Here is a 24,429-nt window from a genome sequence, read left to right on the forward strand (position 1 = left end):
TGCAAATGAATGCAAATAAATACACACTCCATACATATGTTTATGCAAATATGCTTGTGGTCCTTGCAAATCACTCACGAGCCTGCAAGCAGCTGCCTACGATTTCTTGGTGAGAACCCTGGGCAGGATGCCCAGGTTAATGACAGGTGATATCACGACCTCCCAGAACAGACATCTCTATTAGCAAACTCATCCCAAAAGTCCCTCAGGGAGCCGCGCACTGAGCCCAGCTCTGTGCACCCAAACCCCCTTGCCTATGCACTCAGGCCTGAGGACTCAAGTCCACAGGCCAGGGAGGGGCCAGGAGCAGCTGCCCAGTGGGTGCTTCAAGGCCACCAGGCCTGTGGGCAGAGAGAGTAGGGGCTTGCCAGGGGCCTGATAGCTGCTGGAGGACAGCTCTGATCTCCGAGGGCCTAGCTGGGCTGCCTTCAGTTCCGGGCCAGGCTGGGTAGGCTGGCACGTGGCTGGGCAATCACCCCCACTCAGACAGGGTGCGTGGTGTGTGCTGTTCGCCTGAGTGGGTCCTATGGCTCATTTACATAAACCCAGTGGGAGACGCGGGACCTCAGAAGAAAACTTGCCTAGTCAAGATAGAGCTTGGCATGAACACCCACGTTCCCTCAAAAATGCTAACTGCCCCAGCCCTAGTTTGCAACCTCTTCTCCAGGCCCCTGTGGAACAGTCATGGCCTCTGGAACTTCAGGACACCCTGGCTTCATTGCCTCAAGGATGAGCCAGTCCTGCAAATCTCTGGCCTCTGCCTCTGCTCCCTGAGAAGCACCAAGAGGAGCTGAAACCTTAACGCTCCCCACGGTGTCCTCCTGGACTGAGCGTATACCTCCGGTGGCTGCATGGGGTGGAAGGAGTTCCCCAAGGGGGGCTGGGATGTGAAGATACATCTGGGAACCCGGCCCTGGCACTGGGGATCCTGGCTCAGTCTGCTGTGGTCAGCCCCACAAAGGTCACACTCAGTTTCCTCTTTCTGTAGTTGCTGCATCCAGAAGGTAGAGGCCAGACCATTTGGGAGGCTTTGGGGAGCCAGAGTGTGAGCTCTAGGAGGGTAGAGAGTTTTAGCAGTTACACATGGTAGGTGCTTGATACATTTCTGTTGGCTGACCGAACGAACGAACATTTCCTCCACAACATACAGCTGTCCTCAGTACAGTGTGAGGTGGGGAAGGCGTGGCCTGTCCCCCTGAGGGAGCTCACCTCTGGGAGGGCAGCTGTAGACACCGTCCCCCATGGAACCAGTGTGCAGTCCACATTGGGAAATGTCTCCTAGTTGAAAGGCCAATTCAGTTGAGCACAGATCTCTCTTTGGGTGGTGCTGGTGGTAAGAACGTGGCAGAGGGGTATCAATCCTTTCAGATCATTAAGGAAACCCAGTGACTGGTATTCCGGTTGGGTGCTGGGAATCAGTTCAGGTATGATTCCATCTAAACAAAGCTGTTACAGCAACCTCTCCATCAAGTACAAAAAGCTTTGAGCCACTGGTGACAACCCACCCATCCAAGCCCTAATGAGTCCTGGAATCCGGTTTAGTGGAGAGAAGTCCACCACGTATTGGGATAGAGGGCTTGGCCTCACTGGCCACCCACCCTCCCCACTCAGCGCCCTCAGGGGGCATTCTTAGTTCTTGTTGGCCCAACTTTCCAAGAGGAAAAAGAGCTTTCACACTCAGAAAAATCTCCGCCAGAGTACAAGCTGGCTCCAGCTCAGCTACCAGCCTCCCCAGAATTGCCGCCCGGGCATGTGACAGAGGCCCAGCCCCTGGAGAGCACTATCTCCCTGCTGCCTGCTTCACTCTTGCAGGCTTGAATTGAGCTTCTAAAGGGTGATTTTATTCTTTAATTATTTCAGTCTGACCCTTCACCTCCTCAGCTTTTCCAGGCTGTTTGGGAGATTCCCTGTGGCTCCAGTCACTCAGCAGCTGTGTGATAAGGGACAAAGGAGATAAAGACTTCTCCTTTGGAGGAAAGGGGGAGTGATTAGCCCTGGAGACTCTGTGGCTGGTTGGCTGTGGGCCTGGCCACTGAGTCTGGGTCTGTTCCATGTCAGGCTGTTGTCTGGAGGGACCAGCCTTTGTCCACATGCTGACCCTAGGCAAGCCTAGCCATGGGCATTCTGAGGCTTCCCTCCTCTTTGTTGAAAAATGGCTGGAAAGGTCAGAGGTGAAAGGAAAGTATACAGGATAAATTTCTGTGGTCAGCTGGATCCGCCAAGCTGACAGCAAACTAAACCAACCAACATTGTTAGGAAGCAGCCCTGCCCCCTCTCCTGGCTCTGGGTATAGATGTACTGTGGGACTAACTCACTCAGGACCTGTGGACCTGGGGTTCGCAACCCAGAGCCTAGATTTGAGAGCCTAGAACCAATCCAGAGCTTAGATCTAGAGCCCGGAACAAACTCAGAATTTACATCTAGAGCCCAGAGCTTAACATTTAGAACCTAAAAGCCCAGACAGAGCCCAATGTTTGATGCAAAGGCTAGATTCCTGATTTAAAACCCTGGAGCTCAGACAACTGGACCAAGTCCTGAGAACCCTCCCAGCCCCAGAGTGCTAGAAAGTTCCCTCTGCTGCTTCCAGCCTTCTGATTGGCACCTGACAGTGTGTAGAGTATTAATTATGGTCAGAGCTTTTCAACATGCAATAAAAAGCCTTTTAAACCATTCCGGTGGGAGGTGATTAACTCTATTAAGTGGCATTATGGATCTTCCTATCTGTTGCTTTCATAAACATAGTTGTAGGCGGAATGTTTTATTAAGGGCATAAAAATGTCCCACATTACAATGCATAAGCACATATTGATGTTATATTTCTTTACTGTGCTGCACGCCCCAGTCCCCAACCACTCCGAAAAGAAACTACATGTCTTAATAATTTATGCTCCAAGTTTTAACCAGGATTATCAATGGCAGCTTTTGAGGTTTCTCTTTTGGCAACACAATAGATCATAGTAAAAATGCACCGACAAGCGATGTGTCCGTTTGATTTTTTCCACCTGAATCAGCAGCCCAAACTCCAGACACAGCAGTTTAGGGCAAGCAGCACACTGAAGAATTTAAGTCTAAGCATTTAATCTGTTCTTTCCATAAATTTCTGCTGCTTGTGCTTTATAATGATTCTACCAGAGGAAGTTTATTTATATCGCAGATTTTCAGCATCAGCACATTGAGAACACAAGGGCGATCGCTCAGTCAATAGCTTACAGCCATGTATAATATCACTCCGGAAATCAAAAGCCCATTTGAAGAAAAGAAGGCTCAGATTAAAGTCACTTTAAGACATCAATAACTTGGAACTGGCTCTAGAGAAGTTATAAATATCCAACCTGCGCATATGCAAATAGGCGCTCGCAGACGCGCCACCACCGCCGCGCGCCCGGGAACCTCCCGCGGCCCCTCCCCTCCCCGCGGCACGTGCCGCCGCGAGGGGGACGGGCCCTACACGTCACTGGGGGCGGGGACTCTCCGGGGCAGAGCGCCCTGGCCCTCCCAGGCAGTCAGCCGGAGCCGGAGTCACCCGCCCGGTTTGGGGTGTGGGCTGGGCTTGAAGGCCGGCGAGGAGTAGAAACCCAGCGTTAAAACCCAATGGGCAGAAGAAACTGGCGCCTTTCTGCGTTGCTTCCCACGTGCCAGGTGCTGGGCCAAGGGGCACTTTAATTACATCAGCCACCCTTAGCCGTCTTTCTGACACCATACCTGTCGTGGCAGCCCAGGGGCCCCTCCCCTGTCTCCTTCTGTTGGGAGAGTGGCTGGCGGGAGGAGAAGGAAGAGGAGGAAGCACCGGGACTTTGTAAAGCCCCACCCTGGGTGCGTGCATCCTGCCTCCCCCTCTGATACCCACCGATTCCATTATCTCATTTTATCCCCGAGGCAACCCTAGGACAGAAGGTCCCCATTTTACAGATGAAGAAAATGAGGTTTGGGGAGAGTAACTTGTCCCTGGCCAGAGTGGAGGCAGCAAGGCTTGAATCAAGCTCTGCTTAATTCAAAGCCCTGCTTTTATAGTTTTAAACCACCGTAGTTTGGTGCTTCCTACTTGTCCTAGCACCCTTCCTCAAGGCAGAGCAGGCCCAGGAGCCTAGAAGAGTTTGAGGTCACTTGGGAAGGTGAAGCCCAGGGTCCAAGGAGCATCATACAGGATCATGATGTAGACAGAGGAAGGAGATACCAGCAAGTTGGGGCTGGGTAGAACTGGCTCAGAAGGCAAGCTGGAGGGCTGGCTGGCAGAGATGAGCTGGGGTGAGGCCCCAGAAGGGTGGAAGGAGCCAAGGCAAAGCCCAGGGTCTGGAGCCAGCTTGGGGCCTGGGCTCTGGTCTTGAGATGGTGAGAGGACCTCAGGCTTTCAGGAAGGGAGGGAAGGCAGGAAGGGCTCAGACCCCAGGTGGGGCTGGTGAACTCAATGGCCACGGACCAGCAGTTGTACCATCCTGGGCAACCTAGAAATTGCCAAGGCCACAAATGGCCAAGGGCTTATATGGCTAAAGATCCTGAGATCACAAAAACCTCTCAGGAGAAAGGGGAATCCTGCTCATTGCCCAGGAGCATGACATGGCCCTGCATAGCATGAGGATCCATCAAAAAATGAGTTACCTGCCCTCAGTGGGCAGCAAGAAGATAATAAGGTTAAGCCCTGCAAAAGTGTCTGGACAGGAGAGAATGTGACAAAGGGCTGAACATGTGAATGAAGTTATACACAATCATAGAAGCTGATGACTGAAAGTAGACCGCTTTCTGAGGGATGGCTTTTGCCTAAAGATGTCCTAACTGTGTAGCCGCTTCTATGTCCTTGCTCAAGATGTCTCATCTCCTTGGATTCCCGCACTCCCTGTTCTATGCCCCATAACACTGTGTGGTTTACACTTCAGTACCGTGGGCAGCATTGAGTACTTACAGCTATAGTCATTCACCCATTCATTCATTCACTCATACGTTCAGCCAGTATTTATTGAGCACATACAGTGTGCCAGGCACTGGGGATACATTGACGAACAAGAAAGACCACAAGCCTTGCCTGGTGGAGCACTGGTTCTGGAGGATGTTTGGTGACCTGCTTGTCTCCCCCTTCTCAAAGGCAGGCATGGTTTAGCTGACTCATGAGGGCTGGTCAGTCCTGCAGAGGTGTCCTCAGTCACGCATTTGACTGCTGCACTAGGTCCCAAAGCTCCCAGCAAATGGCTATTCAGAGCCTCAGGCCTCCTGACTCATCATCTCTCTTCCCTTGTTCCTCTTGTGCTGGGGGGTTGCTTTTGTTTTTTGGAGCTCCTTCCCAGGACAAGGGTCAGTGGGGGCGGGGCGGGGGGGGGGGGGAGGATTTCTCCTCCCGAATAGTAAGGCCAAGTCCTTGTAGGTCAGTGACCTCATCCTGGGAGGGGGATTATACCCTCTTATTCTTCCTGCCCCAGTGCTATGAGGGCTCCAAGCCAAGCCCCAAATAGACCTTAGCAGGGCAGGGAAGCGGCCCCCTGGCAAAAGCAGAGGGGGGCTGTGCACATGTGCGCAGGCGCTGCCTGCCTGTCTGGGGGCTGGGCTATAGTTGGAGTCTGCTCAGGAGGGTCTCCTGGATGAATGGAACATTCAGAGCTTGGGCTTCTCCCCTTACTGACCAGGTCAGAGGCTGGCTGGACACCTGATCTGTCCCCAACTGCCTCCCGTCTCCAGAGGAGGAGCTGGATTCCCGTGGGCTGGGGGCTGGGAGGACACCAGTTACCTGAGCCCCTCTCCCCTTTTTGGCTGTGAGAACTAGCTCTTGCTGGGATGGCATGTTGCACTTTTCTGGAACTCTGAAGGGCACTTGCATTACTGTCTCCTGTACTTCCTTAGGAGGGCTCTCTGGTTTCTGTGTGGCAGCTGCAGGGGTTTCCGGGGATGGCCCTGGGCAACCCTGATGGGGTCACACCTCACTTTCCCCAAGGAGGACAAGCTGCCTCGGCCCAGGTGTGAGCACCTTTGGGAATCAGAAGAGAGAGAGGCCAGTGTTGGCTGAGGGAGGAGGGGGCCAGGAGCTGGGGCTGACCAGAGCCACACCTTGGGTGGAGTTAGATGTGACTTCTGTACCTATTCTTCCGCTCAGGGGACTGTTTGCTGCTGGGCCCCCACCTGGCTGGGCTCTGGCCTAGACCCTGGCTCTGGAGTCCCCTGCTTGGGAAGAAGAGTGAGTCAGAGGAGAGAACAGTCATGTCAGCGCTAGGCTGCCACTTGACCCTTGGGGTTCCATGTGGTGTGGGTGTTCTGGGAAAGTTTTCTGGAGGAGGAACCTGCTAAAGGCAGGTCTGAAGAGGGGTGGGGCATTGTGAGTAACGTGCAGAAGCTGAAGTGAGTGTGTTGTTGGGCAGGGGGCCTAAGGAGCAGGCCTGTGGGGTGGGAGGGTGGAAGAGGCTGGAGGGGTCAGCAGCCTTGAGTGACAGGTGAGGGAGCTTTGTGAGAAATGAGGACCATTGAAGGATTTTGACTAAGGGAGGGCCTGGTCACACGGTGCCTTAGAAAATTTACTTTGACAGCAGAGTGGAGAGTGGCCGCGAGAGGGTAGGCCTGCAGGCAGGAAGAGCTGAGGTGGGGGCTCCGAGGGGCCGAGCGAGGGTGGGCGGTAGAACTGAGACCATGTAGAGGCTGATCAGGTGGGAAGATCACGTGAGGGCCCTGGAGGCCAGTCAGGTAGGGTGAGTCTGAGAAGATGAGCTGACAGGCCGGAAGTCCCTGCGGGGGCTGGGGCTTTCCAGCAGTGGGCACAGCTTGGGTCTGTGCGAGGGCATCAAGTCTGGCTGCATGGCCACCTCCAGCGGCCTCTGTGGGGACTCCGTGTCCTTGAACCTTTGGAGCTTCTGCATCCAGCTCCTCATTGTCTAAACGAGGAGGTAGAGAATCAGTGTGTGTGTGTGTGTGTGTGTGTGTGTGTGTGTGTATGGTGGTGGGAGTGGGGGGTGGCAGGAGGGTGGCTGAACTGGGCTGGAAGCCAGGCCCTTTCTGTGCCATTACAGCAAACACAGCCTTGCTGGGCATCCTCAGGGCCGGACCCAGAACCTGGGACTGAGGATATTACAGTGCGTATATGGCCAAGGGCAAGGCTCCAGGGCCAGACGGCCCAGTGTCCATCCCGACACTGTCCCTGATCAGCTGGGTAAACACGGGAAAGTTACATCATGTTTCTGAGCCCAAGTGTCTCATCTGTAGAAGGGTGGTTAGAACCGAGGCTGCTCCCCACGGCTCTTGTGAGGATTACATGTGTCAGTGCATGGGCCACACTTCCAAGAGCGTCTGGAATGTATATACCCTCAATAAGTCACTTTCCAGCTTCTCATATTGCACAACTCCAGGGGGCGCCATTCACCTCACACTCATCAAGATTTCTTTTGTTATTGTGACAGTTTTCTGGTAGATGGCAAGCAAGGGTCTTGAGAAAAGGGTATCTTTTAAAATTTCACAGAAAGTTGCTAAATTGGCCAGCGGCGGGGGTGTTCTAAAGTCATTCCCAGTCGAGTGGGGGAGACAGACATGAAAATAGACCATCAAGATGCTCGCTGGTGAGACGGGTGAGTGAAGTCTGCACGCATGCTGGGGTGAGCTGAGGAGAGGATCTGATCTTCCTGAGCTCCTCTGTTCCTGGCTGAGGCTGGTGCCCCAGAGTAGTGACTCGAAAACTGGGGTGTTACAGAAACCCCAGCCTCACAGGTGGTCTGGGGGCTGAGAGGGCCTCGTGCCAGGCTCTCTGACTGTCCTGTCCCGACTTTATTGCAAGAGGTACCATGAGGCTGTAGCTCAGTTCTGAGAAACCCAAGTGCCTTCCCGCAGAATGCAAATGTTGAGTGCTCTCCTCTGCTTTCAATTCCACTGTGGGAAAGGCAGGCGAGCACAAAATAAATAACCAGAAGACCTCTGCAATCCGGCTCCCTTGCCCCATGGCGATTCCTGACTAGCTCATAACTCACCTCCCACGTCAGACAACAAGGCAGGCCTGCAACAACTCAGCAGTCTCCTGGGGGGCCTGCTGGCCCACCTTCCCCTGCTCGCCTGGCCTCTCCAGCCCCAGGAAAACCAAGCCTGGAGCTCTGTCTATAAAGGGGACATGGTGGCCTGTGCTGAGCACATGGAGGGGACTCTTATGAGGTTTGTGCAGAGCCCTCCCCTGACTGCTGCCTCCTGTCCAGTCAGCAGGCAGTGAAGGCCAGACCCTGTCACCCCCCCCACCCCCACTGGGCTCAGCAAACTGTGCTGACTGGGGCATCTTCCCCACCCTGATGACAGGGGGTCAGGGCTGATTCCTGAAAGGAAGGGGCTTTCCTAATTAAGACCTTTGAAGCTCCGGCTGGGGTTATGCCCTAGTGGCACAGGCTGTTGGGTCCAGGAGATAGAGACTCTTACCCCTGTGTGGGTCTTGGTGGGGAGTGTGGGACCCTCAATGAGGGGAAGTAGGTTAGGGGAGGAGGACTGAGACAAGGGGGGGCCAAAGAAAGGGAGATTGTAAGGTCTAGTTCAGATGGTGATGCTACTTCTCCCCAGGGCTTCTCATGGTCATTTACTTCAGAGGCCTGATGATCCCTGAGGGCTTTTGTCAGGCAGATGAGAGGTGGTGGGGGGAGGAGGGGGAGGGAGGGAGAAGGAGGGAGGGAAAGGGGGATGCTTCAACTTCTCTGTTCCTGTGCCTATCAGAGCCTTGGGAGCTTGGAAGGTTCTGGAAGCAGGACACCCAACTGGCCAACCAGCTCAGATGAGGCTGATCTGGCCAGAGTGGGGGCCAGTCCCCTCCTACCAAGGCCAAGTCCTTCGTGCTCCAGGGGAGTCCCAGGCCTAGGGGAGGAGAAGATGCCAGCCGGGCCTCTAGCTCAGTCCTCTAGGCCTCATGGAGTCCTGAGCTCCCTCCCAGAGAGGACTAGTGAATTTTTCCTGCTCTGCTGAGCTCCTTCAAAGATATCAGCACATGGTTAATCTTCCTTCTGTTCAGAAATGCAGAGTAATTTGCCCGAATGGGGGTTTCTGCATATTTATACTAATGTCTGTGTTTAAAGCTTATGAGACAGGGAATTGCTGAGAGATGTCCATTAGCAATATATACAGACTGCAATTATTTCTTTATGGTGTGTGGTTTGACTGCAGAATATTTTATTTCAATGGAAGTAGCAGGCTTTGCCTACTGTGTTTTCTTATGGGCCCAAAGAAATCAATAGGAACAGAAGAGAAGTGAAAAGAAGCAAGAATAAAAGGAGTGTGACCTTTTAGGATTCTGGGAGCCTTGACTATGCTACTCCAGGAACTGCCTCCGTCCTCAGAATCTCAATGCATGCAGTCAAGTGGGGGCAATTCCGTACGTTTAAGACTGTGGATGAAAACTTGCAAACCCTCCCTGGGACAGAGGCAAATCTCTCAATTCATTCCCTCCCACCAGAGACACGCAGGGAATGGGAGCAAGGGGGGTGTCCTCAGAGCACCCCACTTCAGAACCTCCAGCACCTCCCCCCGCCCCATGTCCACCCCAGGACAGAAGCTCGGAAGAGAAGCACGTTTTGATCTGAAACAAAATAAGTTTCAAGCTTAGAGTTTCTCCAACTAAGGCTGTCTGGAATCTGCTTGGATTCTGGTAGAAACCCAACATTTTCCAGGATGTGTGTGGAAGGATCCGGAAGACGGAAGGATCAAGACTGTTTCAGAACCACAGAACTGGAGCAGCCAGCATGGAGGCCAAGGAAGGAAGAGCCTGCTGGGGAGTTGCAGCGAGGGGGGGCCCAGCCTGGGAGAGTGTGGCCAGGAGGCCAGGGGAATGCCTCTCCACTGAGGGTCCCACCTGGGCTCACTTGGGCTCCACCTCGATGCCCATTCAGCTTCTCCTGGCTGCTCAGGTGACTTTTCTGTCTTGGTGCTGAGAGGGGCCTCACACCGGACCTCCACACGCTCTGGAAGAACACCTCAATTATCAGCCACTGGAAGGGCACTATTGTGCCTGAGGCAGTCTCCACGCACAACTGTCTTAAAGGGCTTTTTGGCTAAGAGAGGCCAGTCTAGCTGGGCGGAGGAACGCAAATGTCTTTGTGAGACAGATACGTCTAAACTGGCAATGCCATTGTCCGCCCCTTCTACTGGGGGCCCCAGTGCCTCTTGGTCTTTCCCCTTCACCCGCCCTCACTTCCATCTTCCTCTGGTTGGTTCTTTGCACAACTGGAGCACCTCCCCAGTCCCACAGCCATTTCTTTCCCGCCAGCCTCTGCCATCTCGTGGCCTCCACAGAGCCGGCTCCCATCTGCCACCTCAACTTCCCCTCGGCAGGGAGGCACCATTCTTTTCCGGCCTCAGAATAGTTCCCTGAAGTCAGCGCTGACTTCTCACTGCCTTCTTGCACAGAAATCTTTTCCAAGAGGTGCCGGGGTCCAGAAGAGGGACAGATGGTCCCTTTCTTTTTATAACACGGCAAGTCTTTTGAAGTGAAGAGCTATGAACACAAGTTTTGCCTTCAGCAGATGTTCTGTGGGCACAACAAATACCACTTTGTGTTCTTCAGCAACTGTGAGCAGTGTTAACTGGGGAGGAGACTGAAATTGGGCAGAGCATCGGTGGAGCATATTCAGGGGGCCCAGGGGCCATGGCGAGAAGGTCCCTGTTCAGTCTCAGTCAGGCTGACTGCAGACTTGTGTTTCTGCTCAGCCAGTTCCAGGTCTAGGCTTCCTAGAAACCGTGTCTGCTCACCTTCCCCAAGCCCAGGGACCACCCAGCCGCACTTCCACCCGTGCAGGGGCCACCTGTGAAGGGCTAACGGCCGAGCTGTGTTCGTGTGCACCTCTTCGAGCTAATCCTAAGGCTGGGTCGAAAGCTGCGGGCTGGGGTGAATACTATTCGAGATTTGTGGTTGCATTTTATCACTTTCTCCCTTGAGCACTACGGGGTTGTCCAGTCCCCATGGCTGTACTAGGCTGATCTGGGGGCTTTGCAAAGGACAAGAATGGTTGGCCAGGCATGACATCTGTTGAGCTCCTAAGGAGCTGAAGGCTGTCTAGATGTCAGAAGCCAGTTCCCAGGGCTCTGCCCTGGTGGCTCCTCGGGCATCGGTGACAGGGGTACCAGGCGTCAGTTAACTACTTTGAAGTGGCCGTGCTGCTGTTTGGTGATTTCAAGAATTGTGTTCATTTAAAAGGGCATAAGCTCAACTAATAGACCTCATTAACTTCAAAGATCTATCATTTTTGCACGGAATTGGCTCCTTCATAGGATGGCTGGCTCCATTAACTTTATTGCATTGGCAATACTTTGTATAAGGTGTGGGAGATGCTGCGGCAGCAAAGAATGTCCGGGGCTGCCCGATCCCAAGCTCCAGTGGCATCCGTGGTGGCCGAAGCCCTGTCTGAAGTCCCTTCCGAGGGTCCAAAGTCCCTCACGGGTTTACTTGAGGAATTAAGTCCACTCACTCACTCATTAAGTCCGTCTGTCACACGGTACTTTTAGAGATGAGGAAAGAAGCCAAGAGTCACCAATTTATGTTGAGAAATATCAGACACGTGATCCTAGGAGATGTAAGACAGCCACCGTGACCCATCTTTAGCCCAGACATGCTAAGTGACAAGCTAGGGAAGCTAGAAGGTGTGGTGTAGTGGGAGGGGAATGGGTGTCACAGGCAGGAGGTTTTCATCCTGACCCCCGTTCCCCCTCTGCCACTTACATCTGGGCAAGCGTCTTATCTGAGCCTTGGTTTTCCCTCTGTGAATCCACCTCCTAGGGCAGCTGCAAGGGTTACATAAATGCAGAGTGAATGTACAATGAATATAAAACATCCACTCCACGTCCTTCCGAAAGACAAGGCTGCATCTGCTGGCACTGATTGCCGCTCCCACTCCCCAGCTGTGCTCTCCCGAGCAACTCCTCACCTTCTCTGTTGGTGAGAATTTACTCCTGAACAATAACTCATCCCCCCCTCCACCTCCTCACACCCCTTCATACCACTACCATGAATATGAGAGTGGGATAGTGCCTTAAAGGTTATTTAGGACCTCCCCCATTTTGCAGGTAGGGAACTGAGGTTCAGAGGTGTCACTAAGATTTCACACTGCCCCAGGAAACTGTCTCTAGAAAAATCCCCTGTGAAACCATCCCCACTCAAGTGTCCTGTGTAATTACTTCATCTGGTGCTAGGAGTTCTTTACCTGGAAACCTCTGTCCCTGCAAACCAAAAGCCACATGGAGACAGGACCCATTGGGCCAAGCTGCTCTGGGTCACGCCCATGGGGCACACGTTGCCAGGCTGCTGTGATCAGAGCGGTACATCCCACAGGAGCACAGTGCTGGTGCCAGCAGCTCCACCAGGCATGAATGCGAGGAAGAGTAGGGACCAGACACCCACGTACATATGGGGGTGGGGGGCAAGTCATAAGTGGTACCATGTAGGCAATGGCTCTGGGAGTGTGGTTTGACTGGGGAGGAGACAGTGTCCAGAAAGAAGATGACAAGGACAAACTCTAACTCCATTTGCCAACCAGACTGACATGTACCCTGTTATGGACTGAATTGTGCCCCCCACCCCTCACCATTCGTATTTCGAAGCCCTACTCCCAAAGAGACTGTATTTGGAGATAGGGCCTCTAAGAAGTTAAATGAGGTCATGAGGGTGGGACTCTAATCCAATATGACTCTAATCCATATAAGACAAGGAAGAGACACCAGGAGTGCTTGTCCAGGGAAAGGCCATGTCACAGCAAGAAGATGGCCATCTATAAGCCAAGGAGAGATGCCACACCAGAAACCCACCTTGCTGGCAGCCTGATCTTGGACTTCCAGCCTCCAGAACCGTGAGGAAACAGATGTCTGTTGTTTAAGTTGTCCAGTGTGTGGCGTTCTCTTATGGAAGCCCTGACACACTAATATATAGCCCATGACGTTGGTCCCACAGGAAGTGGTGAAAAACAGATGTGTGTTTGCCTGGGATGTGTGTAGATGCGGGTCTGAGACACAGAGCAATGGCAACATTGAGAAGTCAGTTGGAAGAGAGGAGGAAAAGGCAGTGAGAGGCCAGTGGGCAAAACCAGAAAGTTCACGACGCTGTGCTAGGTCATCCAAAAGGCTCCTGGGAGAGCTAGAAAGTAAAACAGGGCATCTTCTTGGTGATGTACTGATGAACACTTGGGCTTCCCTTTAAGACACATTATTTTAAAGAAAGAGAGTTACACTATGAAAATAGGCAATGGCAACCATTTCAACAGATAGCAAACTTCTGGCCATTATTTTTCTTTAAGCAATGTACACAATGTTTTCTGTTCCTCACATGCTTCTGTTATTTTGACCTTTTATGTTTCTAGGATAGTAAGTGTGCTCTTGAATGTAAGGTAATTTCAACCAAAGCCAGTGTTCCGCCATGTTTTGTGTGTATGGTTTGGGGTGCTATGCCCTCCCCATCACGTGGGGACAGGCGGCAGGTGTGCCATAGCTTTGCCAAGCACTCCTCCTTTGAAAACTCATTCCCAACCTAAAAAACTGAAAAATGTTAAGGATCAGCCTGACAGGACATGCCTTTCCTAGCAAAGACAGCACATATTAGATGTTTGCACAGTGATTAGGCAACAGGAAACTTGCCACCTAACCTGTCTTGATAGGAGAGAGAAAGGTTTACAAAGAATTTCTGGACCTCGAGGCTCACCATGATTTCCCAGTCAGGTGTTAATGGCCCTCAAGGGTTTCCTACTTGGATCACAGCCCCTGAAGGCCAAGGGGGTCTTCACTTTACAAGGCCAAAGTGGCCTTCTAAGACCAGAATGACTTGACCTTCACCAGAATGAGTTGAACTTGCAAGACCCAAATGGCTGACAAAATGGACTCTTGCCCAAGATCAGGGATCCTTATCCAGCCATCACTAACTGGGTAAGTAAAGCAGAGAAGCTGGAGGAAAGTCCAGGCTTCCTAAACTTTGGGGACCAAGGGGTCAGGGACTAGACTTGGGTCCTTAAGTTTAAATCACTAGCTGAACCTGTATCAAATCAGGACAGGCCCGATGAACCATTTGATTAGAAGTGTCTGTGTGTGTGTGTTGCTCTATGACAGAAATCATACGATTTCTTGAGAAATCATAATTCTGTGTCACTGGCACTTAAACATTCTTCCCTAAGATGTGGCCTCTGTAGAACTACTTCCCTTCTGTCTCCTCCCCTCCATCATTCTGACTGCCTTTGAAGGCCCAGTCTACACTGACCTCTCTTTTCCAGCCCCTATGGTTTTTACTGCTGGCTCCCCCTGGACTCCGCAAGCGGGGATGCAGCCTTCTCCGGGGAGGCCGCCATCCCTCCCAGCACCTGCCACAGTGTCTGGATGAAACACGGTAGGCATCCCCACAGGGCCTCATGTTCAGTAGGACCAGAGATCGATATGGGGCATGGAGCTAGCACATTCCATATTATCTTTTGAGTGGGAGAAAGCCCCCACTAAGTGTGGGTCTCGCACAGTTGGTGACTAATACTATACACATTACTTGCTCAATAAATGCTTGGTGGTGCAGCAGGGAAGGAGGTGACATGACTCAAGCCCCTCAGGGGCTTCTTCATGTCAGTGATCTAGAACATAGTGGTCATCCCTGCTGGTATCTGCGTGGGCTTGAGACTGGGGTAGCTGGTTTCTTACTGTGGGTCACTGCCATTTCCTGAAGCCCCTGGAAAGGAAATGTTCCCTCCCTTTGCTCTAATCTGAAGAGCCCTCTAATTCCCATGGTGTCTTGACTCTGCTGTCCCTGCCTGTCAACAGTTAGGGCCAGGGCAGGATTTCCGATCTCAAAGATGCTCAGCAGAGATTTGGGGCTGAAAGTCCATATGCTATTTCCAGCTCTGTGTACTCAGCTCAGTGAGGAGGGGGCCCCCATGCACCTTGCTCTAACTGTGTCCTGTTGAGTAGAGCGTCTCTGAGAGGATTGTACAGAGGCTGGGGTCCTGGGGTCACCTCCTGCTCCAAGAATGACATGGTTTCTGGGTGGTCTAGCGGCCTTTGCTGCATCTTTCCGCTTGCCTGGTTCACTCATCATCAAATGATCCGTTAACACAACAGTTAAGCCCTGGACAACCCTCCAATTAATGATTAACAAACCTCAGGAGGATAGAGCCCTGTGAAGGGGAGGAGGGCTTTCTGAGGCAGGGCTGGGGCAGGTACTGCCCAAGCGAGGAGGAAAGACCTCGTGTAGACAAAGTGTCAAATTCCACAGGCTCTGAGACACATAAGTTTTGAGTGAGGGTGTGTGTGTTGGGGTGGGGGGCAGCCTAGAAAGGGGAAAAATTGGGTTGAGGGTCATGTCAATCAGATCTGGGGGATTATTTTGAGCAACCTTGCTTTAGAAACAATGGCGGGCCTGAGCTAAAGGTGTGCCAGACAATGTTTCTTCTCCAGGATTCTTTACAGTAGTGCTGGTAATAACAACAGCTAGCATAAATGTGGGTTTACTATGCGCCAGGCACTGTGTTAAGACTTTGCATACATTATTAAGTCCTTAAAACACGTCTGTGAAGATGGCACTATGATTATCTCCATGTTACCGATAAGGAAACTGAGGCTCAGAGACACCAGTGTTCTAGCACAGTTTCACTGTGGGTTAGTGGTAGTGGAATTGGAATTCTACCCGAGCAGTCTGGTGCAGAACCCGGGCTCCTGGCCACCCTCCACGCTGCTAGCCACGTGCTCATAACCCACTCCCTCCCTTGCATCCCTCCTTGGTTGGTCTGCGGGAGTGACATAATTCTGTTTGTCCCACCTACTGATCTGGCCCTGGAGGAGGACCCATGCTGGGAGTCTGGCACCCTGATATCAAGCTGAGTCTCGCAGGATGCTGAGATCCCCTGAGGGCAGACAGGAGAAGCCCTCAGAAGACAGACAGCTCCTGGAATTAGGGGGAAGGTGTCAGCAACAGCCGGGTTCGTTCTGGTTGTTATGGCAATGTGGAGGGCTGTGAAATGTTACATCGCGGGAAGGCAGTTTCTTCTGTCCAAAGTGGACCCCTAGGAACTAGGTGCTTCAGACATCACGGTGTTGACGCAATCTCCCAAGACTCCCAAGGCAACCTGGTCTTTGGCTTTCTCACGTTACCCTGGGCGCCTAAAAGGCCACAGCACTGAAGAGTGGTCCTGGCACCAGTAGTGAAGATAATAGTAGCAAAGACTTTCACATTGATTACGACATGCTAGACGCTATTCACAAGGGCTTTTATCCCCTTTTATAGATGAGGAAGCTGAGGCAGAGTTTCAGATCGCATTTGCTCTGGGGCAAGCATCTGGGTGGAGGTGCTGGGGCACAGGAGGAACTTTGAAATAGATGGTCTTACGTTCCCAGCAGTGTGGGACAGGTATGGGGGCAGTGACCGGTTGCAGAATGAACTCTCACAGCGGCACTTTCCTGTGTGCTGGGGTAACCAACCTGCACTCACCACACAGAGGGAGGAGGCAGCTGGTGAGAAGTCAGAACCTCAGTGCTGACTTGCAGCCCAGTGCTCTGTGCCTTCTTTCATCTAACCCTTCTCAAGCGTCTCTCGGCACCAGGCACCGGCTGGGATACTGGGGGTGGAACGGGAATGGGAGGGATTCTTGCGGCCCCCACCCCAGTGCCTGGCAGTCTAGCTGGCAGAATGATGCAGGAGCAGGGTAACTGTTGCAGGCACGCGGCCAAGCCCAGAGCACAGCTGGAAGGGAGACAACCCTGGGCTTAGAGTGACTTCGGGGCAGCCTGTGAGCGGAACGGCAGAGATGAAGGTAGAGGCGGCGAGGGGCTGGACCCTGAGGCACCAAGTGAAGGGTCGGGCACTGTCCTGAAAGGAGCAGGGGCTGTTGGAGGCATTTGGCGGGGAGTGACAGGACCGGACTTGCGTTTTGCAAAGGCCACGCTGGCTGGACCTTGGACCTGGCTGGGAGGGGATGCACTTGGGGCCGGGAGGCCGCCAGTGCAACCAGAGGTGATGGTGGCCTGAAAGGGGAGTGGTGGTGGGGATAGAGAGATGATAGATGCAGAGGCGGCAGAATCAAAGGTGTTTTTAGACTTGGTGCATAAGGGGGTTAAGGGCAGGTCAAGGACAACCATGGGCTTTGACTTTGAACTCCTGGATGGACTCATGATGTCATTTCTGAGACAGAGGCACAGGAAGAGCAGGCCTGTGGGAAGATGATTTCAGTTTGGACATTTTGTGCCTCTGTGCTAACCATGCGTGGGCAAACAGCTTTATCATGAATTCCCAGCTGCTTCTAGAATGTGTACTGAGCAGTGTGCCCTGGCATGTCAGAGGGTAGGGTCTGTGCTGGGCTCTACACTGGGGAGAGCAGGCCAGAATCCTCCTGCCAGGAAGGTGACGCATCCACTCCCTTTCAGGAATGGGGACACCGTGGTCCCACGGAGCTGCTCCACCAGGGGCTGCCAACCGGATGAACAAGCTTGGGTTTCTCCCATCTCCTCCGTGCTGGGGGGGGGGCTCTGATTCCCAGCCCTTCACTAGCTTCTCTCTAGACCCGGGCTCAGTGTTGACAGGAACGATGGTTTTCAGAGTTAAGAGGGCAAAGTACGATGTATGTTCATGTCCACGATCTCATTCAATCTTCCTCTATATCTGGTGAAGATGGTACTCCCATCCCATTTTAAAGATGAGGAAAAGGAGGCTCAGAGAGGTTAGGAGACTTGTCCCCGTCACACAGCTGTACACTATGCCTCAAAGTATCTTTACCAGATCCTGTCTTTGCCACTCATGGAGACAGGGTGGCTGCTGTCCAAGCAGAAGGCAGCATAGAGACAGAGCTCCACAGAGTGTGGGCTCAGGGGCAAGGATGAGAAGGGAAGAGGTGTGAAACCACAGGAAGGGGCTGTGCACACCCCACAACATAGCTGCCTGGCCTTGGGAACCCTCGTGGCCCCTCACCCTAGGCCTACAAAATCGAAGGTCAGACGAGACAAGCCTCACCATTTCAGGTCAACCTGGATTTTGTTTTTTGGTTCAGAAGCAGGTAAGAACAGGTGCAACCTTGCTTCTCTCTCCTTGGACATGCAGGTAAGAAATATAATCACCTTTCTGCAGCTCAGCTCACCGCTAGTCTGGGGCTTTAAAAGGTCTCTGGCTACCCTGTTAGCCACCAAGAACCCTTTGTGGAAAAAGATAGGGGATGGAAAAAAATGACACCAATAGATTGCACCTGTGCTCTGACACAGCTGGGCTCACGTGCAGTGACATCAGACTTCGCTCATCTCACAAGGCCTGGCATCGGCCACCAGCTCTGCCTTTGGATTGGTTCATGGTTTCCAATCCAACCAGACAAGGCCTCAGGTATTTTATAACAGAATTCAAATGGAACTAATTCTTTTTTCCTCCCTTATCACTTTGCACACATGAAATCTATTTTAATTAGTTTTCAATACATAATCTTTTTTTTTTTTTAAAGAATGAAATCCTATGGATTGTTCCCACCCCCAAATTGTTCTTAGAGAAGGAAAGATTTATCTTATAAGTTTCCTAAGAAAATCTATATGTGCTCAATGCATTTAAATAACACTCATTAACGCGAACTGCATGCAAGCTGGCTTCTCTAGTCACAGATGAGAGACAATCGCTTGACCTATTGCAAATCAAAAAGCATTTCTGCACCACCTTTATTTTTCAATTGGTTAAGTTTTAAATTAAAGTCCCAACGCCCTTTTTGGGAAGGCAGACTAACATAGCCCCAACAGAAATTTCAGCTCAGTCGATTGGAAGATAATTATAAGAAACAAAATGTGAAATTTTAAATCAGGGCACTAATGAAGTCTAAAAATACCGGTGGCCCATCCCTCTGGCTGGCGAGACCTGTTCCTCATGGAGGGGATCTCTCCATAATTACTCAACCCCGTGAGAGGCCAGGTTGTCATGTCAAACAATAGAGGAAAATCGCGGGACTTTAATGAGCTAGATCTCAAGGAGCTCCATGGTGAATCTTATTATAATGCCGGGCAAGCTTTCAAACAGAGAACAGGAGAAAAGTTCTTTCTTTTTTTTTCTTAAGTGGAGCTCTGACTAGTGTTGATGTCATCATGCAGTGCCTCCTGGTTCCCACTTGGAGCCAGCTGTCTGTCATTTAGGAGTGTGAAATCAATTGAGTTTTGGAGATGTAAAATCCCTAGGGGCAAAATTAAAAGTGACCCAAATCCAAACCCACATGGTCTTGTCAGGAATATGATTCTCACATGGCAAGTTTCAAAGATTTGGTTTCAAAATTCTGGTTTCTTATTTTAAAAAATATGCAGTTTGACATTAGATCTGACAGACAAATTGTAGCTGTAGCAATAAAGGCTTTTAAGATTAGAAATGAAAAGAGAAATTACTTAAAAAAAACAAACAAAAAAAACCCAACAACCCACCCAGGCTTGAGTTTGGAGACATTTGTACGTTCATGCTTCATTGTCTTTCTTCGCCACAGATATAAGGGGATAAGTCAGCTGATGAGGGCCGTAAATAGAGAAGTGAGTTGAATGTAATTTCTGGGGAAACCACCTTCTCACTGGTGAACTATGGAAATCAGCGTGACAGATGGGTCACCGGTTGTTGTCGGCTGGAGCCAGGGTGGGCGAGGCGGGTCTCACTGGTCTACCGGAAGGCAGGGCTGTGGACACCTTCTAGGATTACCCCACGCCTGGCTCTCACCTAGCACTGAATCCGCCCTAAAGGGGCTGGCAGAGCGAACCCCATTGGGGGCCGTCTCTCTTCTTCCTTCCTGTCTGTGGGCTTGGGTTCACCACAGAGGATGCTTCATGCCCTCTGGCCCCAAAAAGATGTTACAGGTGTGGTTCTGCAAATGGCCAGCTGGCCCAGTGTGCACAGGGGCCAGCGGGGGCCTGTCTCTACCACCTGTAACTTCCTGATCTTATGGGTTCAGGTGCCTGATGATGGATGCACCTGTGCCTGGCAACTTTGGGGAGGTGGATCTCAGTTCTGTGCTGAGCCCCAAACCGTGGACTTCAGACCCAACGGGGCCAGTTACCTTTCAGCCCAGAATAAGTCCTTTTCCTGGATGTATGTCTGAAACTTGGCAAATTGCCAAGACCTTTCATCAGCCCTAGGAGGCCTCTGGGGGTGGCGGCAATGCCCCCGTGGTTGGGGGAGGGAAGCCCACCCAGTGCCTCAGGCTTTGGCAGGAGCAGCCAGGATACCCAGTTCTCAATGTATTAGAGCTGGAAGCATACAAACTGGGAGTAAGTTTTTTTTTTTTTCTTTTTAAAGGGAGAGAGAGCTTAACCAAAACAATTCAAACAAAAAATCAATTTAGTCAATTTTTTTTTTTAAAGATCTTAAACAAAGCAAGGGTTTACCAGAATTTAGATGTAATTTTCTATAATTTTGTCATTTAAAACTAGTGCTGATTTCCAAAACAAAGGCAGTTGGGGCGCAATCAGATTGGGAATTAAACCCAATGGAGATCTAGACACGGCTTTGTTGTTGGGATGCTTGACAAGGTCTGAAAATTGCTCAAAAGGATAAAGAGAGAGATGCATGAGAGCAGGCAGGAAAGAAGGGCTAGTGGGAGTCGTTCTCTGCGAAGAGGCAGGGACCCCTGCCAGGCTACCTCCAGGAGCTGTTAGCAAGGAGAATGAGAGGTTGTGCCCAAAGGTCCACACTTCCTAGAACCATCTACTGTCCCCTTTCTAAGAGGCCTGTGTGCCCCAGCAGGGAGACTGCCCACCATATGCCCTCTTGCCTGCAACTGGGTCCAGGCCTGGCTGCCTCCCCTCCCCACTCAGCAAGAGAGGGGCCTGGCTATCTTGAGCTCTAAGGGATAGTGAGCAAGTCTGGGGCAGATGCACCCCACCAGCCTAACATCTGTGGTCCCGGTCCTCCTGCCCCCTTCCGCATTCCGGCTGGATAGATAGATCCCTCGGTCAGACGTCAGGAGCGATGCTCTTTGTTGTAACCCTATGGCTGGGGGCTCATCTGAAGGCTCTGTTCTCAAAGATCTGCCTTGAAAACAGGAGGTGCTCTTTCCCGGACCCTCACAGAGCCACCCTTGAGTCCTTGAAACAAAATAATCGAAGTGGCTCAGGATGGTCTGTGAGTGTCTCTTGGGGAGACATTCCTTTCACCTAACATCTGGGGAGCTGCTCTCATCCAATGGCACAGCACAGGGCGCCTTTCTAGGGAAGGACACAGTTCACATCCTGACTGTTCTCATGGGTGGAAAATGCCCCACAAAAGACTGTTCCATGGAACCCTAAGAGGAGCAGATGATTCCTGCTCATTCCACACTTGGCCTGGCTTTGGGGTGAAAGGTGAGAATGGCCTAAGGCTTGGGCTAGAGGCAGAAGGACCCTGGACTTGGCAGGCTCTCCCCTCCCTCCCTCTCCTTGCCCGCCCACACGTCCTCGCCTAGCTTGTCCTTCCCTCCTCCACTTTCCCCTCTGCCTCCTCTGTCTGAGGCCAGACTGTCTTGGGCAAGGGGAGGCCCCACTACTGCTTCTGGGTTGGGTGAGGCCAGTGAGGGAGCTGCTGGAGAGCTCAGGATGCCAGGAACACACTCCTGTCTGCGCTGTGTCGTGGTGACCACTCAGGGAGGCACAGGTGTGGGCACACGGGAGCATGTGAGCAGCGGGACTTACCTTTGGGGTGCCCAGGGTCGGTGAACTCATACTTCCCCACGCCAATTGTCCGCAGCATCTGCAGCCCATGGGCCGAGTCAGTCGTGGGGGGCCCATTGGTGGCAGGGGCACCGCTGGGGAGGGTGGCAGACGGCTGGGCTGGTGCTGGTGGAGGCAGCAGGGGCCCTGCCATGTGGCCGTTGCCCACGGCAGTGGGTCCCGGACGGGCCACCTGCCCCACGCCAGGCAGTGTGGACATGGCCAGGGGCTGTGGGCTGGCGTACAGGGCCTGGGCCGGCATGTTGACCACCACGCTACTCAGTGGCTGAGAGGGTGGCTGTGGGAGCGAGTAGTGGCCTGGCATCAGCGGGAGCTGGGGCCCCACGTGGGGAGGCAGTGAGGGGGTCACCCCAATGACTGGGGCCTGGACGTTCACGGCCGGGCTGAAGGTAGGAGGCTGGGCCACTCCATAGGAGTGTGCGATCAGGGCAGGCTGGTTCCCGGCGGCCACCGTGGTCACCCATGGCCCTGTGCCTGCAAGGGAGACAGAAGAGAGGTCATCTGCCGGATACACATTCACTCAATAAACACCGACTGTCCCAGGCCCTGGGCTGGGTGGTAAGGTCACCGAGGTGGACAAGACACCTGCATCCAGGACCCCCCAGATGAAAAATCTGTGATTACGGTAGCGTTGGGGTACATGAGCAGATGGTCGTGGAGGCTCAGAGGGGGAGCACAATCTACACAGAGGCAAAAACACAGAGAGAAAAAAGCAGAGTCCTTCAAAGAATTCTCGGTTCAAATCTTGGCTCTGCCATTCATTAGCCAGGAGCCCTGGGCAAGTTGCTTTTCTTCTCTGAGCCTCATTCTTCCCATCTGTCAAATGGAACCAGCAACACCTACCTCAGAGGTCTCCTGGGAAAAATTGAATGAGGGAAATGTATTTGGGGGAAAAAAAACTAGCAGAGTGGCTGGTATGTGTTAAATGTTCCATAAATGTTGGTGTTTTTCCTTCCTTTCTGGAGAATAGCTGTCTGGAGGAGGTGGGGAGAAAGCTAGATTGTGAAGATAGTAGGTGTTTCCTGTGCAAGGCGAGAACACCAGAGCCTGGAGCTGTGCAAGAGCCCTGTGGTGCAGGAAGGGGGAGCAGGAGGTGGGGGCAGTAGGGGAAGGCTGGCAGCGGCTGTTTTCCACTGCCTTGCTGGGGGACCAGGCTTTCTCCTAAGCAGCCTCTGCATGACCAACCCTGGGGGAAACAACAGAAATGCATTTTGGCCCTTAAAGATATTTTGACTGAACAAGGGGGTCCAGACACACGTCCTGAGACTTGACACAAGATTCGACACCAGCTGTGCCCAGGCCAGGCAGAGCAGGGCCAGGTTCCCCTGAGCTGCGCAGACATTGAGGTGACCCAAGTGGGCTTGTGAGTGAAGCCAGAAGATACTGTGACAAGGGAGGGCAGTCTGGGTCACCTCTGACCGAATGAGTGTGGGGTTAGGTCTCCATCACCCAAATGCCACCTTGGTTTTCATGATGCCACTGGAGTGGCAGTGTAGACTGGGGGCAGGGAGTCTGAGGAAGAGAGTGGGGGACAGGGAGCCACTCAGGACCCCTAGTTCCAGAGGCTAGAAGGGGAGTTGGGAGCTCTCTGACAGAAAACTAGAAGCTGGAAAATGTTGGTGAAGCAGTGCCAGCAAGATTCTAGAACAGGCTGCTAAGGGGGATTGTCCCCAAGCCTGAAGACGGTATCACTGTGAGCTAGGCTGCTGTCTTAAGGACAAGGTCCTTACAGCCCTACAGATATCTGACACCCACCCATCCTAAGGTCCCTTCTCTCCAGGATTAGCCACGGAGCCTGGAACAAGGCACCAGAGCTTCGGAACACAGCTCGTGACTTCTCTGATAACTCTGGTGAAGGTATGAGATGGTGGGCCATGGTGGTGAGTGACTTATGAGCGGGTGATTGGCTCAGAGGATGCTGGGGACTGGAAGGAGGTCTCTAGTGATGTGGACCGAGTCCTGCTCATCACTTTTACCAATGATTTGGATGATGATAGGGAAGATATCAGCACCAACTCTGCAGGTGGCATACTGGGAAGGTTAGGCACAGGTCAGCAATAAAAGCTGGAATCAAGAGTCATATGGGAAGATACTGACAGGGACTTGCCCTTGAGTCCCCACACCCCTCTGCCTAAGGTAGACTGAGAGAAGATGGACAGGGGTCAGGGTTACTGCCTCGACAGTCTTGGGGTCTGACTGGTGACAGCGCATGTCTGTGGCTAGCAGCAAATCAGAGGTGATCTAAGACTGCAGTGGTCAAAGTGGAGGGGCTGAATGAAGGGGTGCAGGTCATAGCACGTGTGGGTTCTTTGCGTGGGGCTCTGGCACCGATGGAGGCAGAGGGAGAGGTCGTTCTCTGGAGGGCAAAGGAACTGGCCGCCACGGGCTCTGGAGTGTGGCTGAAGGGCCAAGGGTGTTTATCCCGCAGAAGACTTGGAGGGGGGATGGGTGGGTGTCAGATATCTGTAGGGCTGTGGGGTGAACACGGATGTGTCCTGTGTATCCTAAGGGGAGGTCTGGGACCAATGGGAGATAACAGGGAAGGCTTTTGTCATAGTCAGGGCTGACCAAAGAAGGCTTGGGGGGACGTAGGAGGTGGGGAGCCCCCAGCCCCAGGGGGGTGGAGCATCCCACTTCTCACGTAACCGTTGGCAAGGCAAAGCCTCCCTGGAAGGTGTGACTGGAGAAGTGGGCGAATCAGAGTCCTGAGGTTTGGGAATGACTATTCAAAATAACACAAAGCAGATTCAAAGTCGCTCCTGGGATGTCAGTCTTACTTCCTCAGCCTCCCCAAAGCTTTCTCGAGTAGCAGAGAAAGCGGCAGAGACGCAGCTACTGCCCAGGCTGTACAGC

At 52.5% G+C, this 24,429-nt stretch overlaps 1 protein-coding gene across 1 annotated transcript in view; it reads right to left on the reverse strand.

Moving 5' to 3' along the window:
- Positions 1 to 24,429, reverse strand: part of KLHL29 (kelch like family member 29) — a 144,512-nt gene that overhangs the window by 36,712 nt on the left and 83,371 nt on the right. Inside the window, exon 3 of the mRNA XM_042933582.1 lies at positions 21,538 to 22,050. Within this exon, the coding sequence (XP_042789516.1) occupies positions 21,538 to 22,050 (513 nt within the window). The remainder of the gene's footprint in view (positions 1 to 21,537; positions 22,051 to 24,429) is intronic.

The sequence above is a fragment of the Panthera leo genome, chromosome A3, assembly GCF_018350215.1.
Source record: "Panthera leo isolate Ple1 chromosome A3, P.leo_Ple1_pat1.1, whole genome shotgun sequence".
Taxonomy (NCBI): domain Eukaryota; kingdom Metazoa; phylum Chordata; class Mammalia; order Carnivora; family Felidae; genus Panthera; species Panthera leo.